The sequence below is a fragment of the Theropithecus gelada genome, chromosome 6 (assembly GCF_003255815.1).
Source record: "Theropithecus gelada isolate Dixy chromosome 6, Tgel_1.0, whole genome shotgun sequence".
NCBI lineage: Eukaryota > Metazoa > Chordata > Mammalia > Primates > Cercopithecidae > Theropithecus > Theropithecus gelada.
The window spans coordinates 140128469-140130780 of record NC_037673.1 but is presented as its reverse complement, the minus strand read 5'-3'; the positions used below and the strand labels follow the sequence as shown (position 1 = coordinate 140130780).

The 2312-nt window shown below is 48.7% G+C and overlaps 1 protein-coding gene across 1 annotated transcript in view; it reads right to left on the bottom strand.

Moving 5' to 3' along the window:
* The window catches only part of HMHB1 (histocompatibility minor HB-1), a 9279-nt gene extending 6967 nt beyond the window's left edge, over positions 1 to 2312 (bottom strand). Inside the window, 2 exon segments of the mRNA XM_025389422.1 lie at positions 1475 to 1525; positions 2255 to 2312. Coding sequence (XP_025245207.1) covers positions 1475 to 1525; positions 2255 to 2312 — 109 coding nt within the window.

Below are 2312 nucleotides of genomic sequence, written 5' to 3'. Positions count from 1 at the left end.
GGCCCCCCCCCCCCCCCCCGGTTTTTTTTTTTTTTTTTTTTTTTTTTTTTTTTGTATTTTTTTAGTAGAGACGGAATTTCACCATATTAGCCAGGATAGTCTCGATCTCCTGACCTCGTGATCTGCCCGTCTCGGCCTCCCAAAGTGCTGGGATTACAGGCTTGAGCCACCGCTCCCGGCCTCTTCATTTGAGTTTCTGAATTAAAGAAACAAGGATGGAAACAGTTGACTTACACTGGCCCCAATAAATGCCCTTTCCATTTTTTACTTTTCAGTTCAGCTAACATTTATTGACAGCTTTTACTGTGCCAAGCACTGTGCTAGATGCCAAGGATACAGAAATGATTAAAACACAGTCCCTTTCCTCAGGAAGCCCATGCTCTGATGGTGGAGGCAAACAAGCGCTTTAGGCCAAAATTTAAAACTATGAGGGCACCAAAAAGGGAGTGGTTTATTTTGCCTGGAAAGAAATAAAACCTTCATAGAAGAGGTGACGTTTGAAAGGGGCCTTGAAGGAAAAAAGAGAAGGTCAGTAGTTGTCCGTAAGAAACAATAAAACAGCGCAAAAATTCTAAAAGAAAGTTCTGTTTGTATTCTGTGGGCTGCCTGTGCAACTGGATCTGAGCATTCCCTGGGGTGGCTGAGGGGGCTGTGTGGACCAGACAGAGCACAGGCTTCCCCGGCTTCATCAGTCCAGGCTGAGTGACCTCCAGCTGCAGGAAGGGGAAAACACCGGATCCCTTCAGTGCATGGCACCAACACCTCCTATAACATCAACCCAGGGTTCCGTGTGTCCTCTTCAAGAGGAGAAAACAAGACAAAACAAAAACACCAAAACGACAGCAGGGCCTTTCTCCATTTCCTGGCTCTGAAATGAGGTTAGTGAGTTAATGAATGAAGCTGTCGTGTCTTTATCTGTAAACTGGGGAAAGCTATACCTTCCTCCAGTGCTTCTGTGAGGATGAAAGAGAGAAATGCATGCAAAGCCCCTGGCACGTGATCCTGAGAAATGGGAGCATGGCGATGATGGTGATGATGGTGGCGATGCTAAGGATAAAGGATGGGTCTGATCTCTGAGCTGCTGTGGGAAGCCTAAGCATCCCACGCGGTGAGCAAGAACAATGTGATCTTGGCTACCCTGGCTCTGACCCAGAGGGACTTCCTGCCCATCTGCACTTCCCTTGCCGTTGTCCTTGTGGCTCAGGTGGTGCAGGCAGCTGCTCCAACTGCTGCCTCTGGTGCCCTGACAGCTGCAGGGAGCCAGGCAATGGGCTATGAAACCGAACCTCAACTGGAAACTATCCGCCCTAAATAATCCCAGCAACAAGGTCCGCCTCACTCCTCTCCTCTGCCTGCCCCCATCCCTGTTTTCACCTGTTGTGGTTTCTGTCTCATTCCACCTGCATTTTCATTTCTTTGCCCCTTCGCTGCCTCTTTTCCTCTCTCTCTGGTCTCCTCCTCCTCGCACCCGCACCTCTCTTTTCTTCTCTGCATTCTGGCTGCTCCTCCAGTTCTGGTTTCTCCACTGTGGTGTGGCAGAGGATGTGAGGTCAGAAGGCTCAGGGACTGCCCGGCTTCTGAGATGCGGGGCAAGCCGCCTCAGCCTCCTGGGATGTGGTTTCCTCATCTGCAGAATTGGACCAGAATGACTCCGGAGTGTTCCTTCCGCTCTAAACTCCCTTTCTGTTACATTGTGTTGTGTTTGCCTTTGTGCCTGCTTTTCCTGTTTCAGCTGTCTCATCTGTCCACCTGCCTCTCCCATCTGCATGCCACCACTCGGGTCGAAGCTGCCAGCATCCCTTGCAAGGACCCCTAGAGCAGCCTCCTGCTACTGGAGGTCTCCCTGCTCCTATTCTTATCCGCATCCAATGTGTTATCCACACAGAAGCCAAAGTGACCTTATCAAAATAGAGATGAGATTGCTCACTCAGCTTAAATCCTCCAAACTCCTTTACACCCCTTTTCTATCATAGGCCCCTCTTCGTGTTCTTCAGAGTAATTATTATTGCCTGAAATTATCTTTATTTACTCATGAATTTCTTAATGTTGATGTATCATTTGCTGTCTGTCTTCCACACTAGAATGCAGGCTCCAGGAGTGACGGACTTGATTGTCTTGTTTACTCCATATCCTCACTGGAGGGGCCAGGGCCTTTATTCTCTCCATCAATGCTGAATGAGGGAAACTCCCTTTGCCGCAGAAACCATCTGTCACCTTCTTGAGAGTATTCTCTCCTAATCACACCATTTCTTACTTAGAAATACCTGTGCCTGCCAGAAATCCTGCCCATCCTTCTCTGTCATTTCTGACAT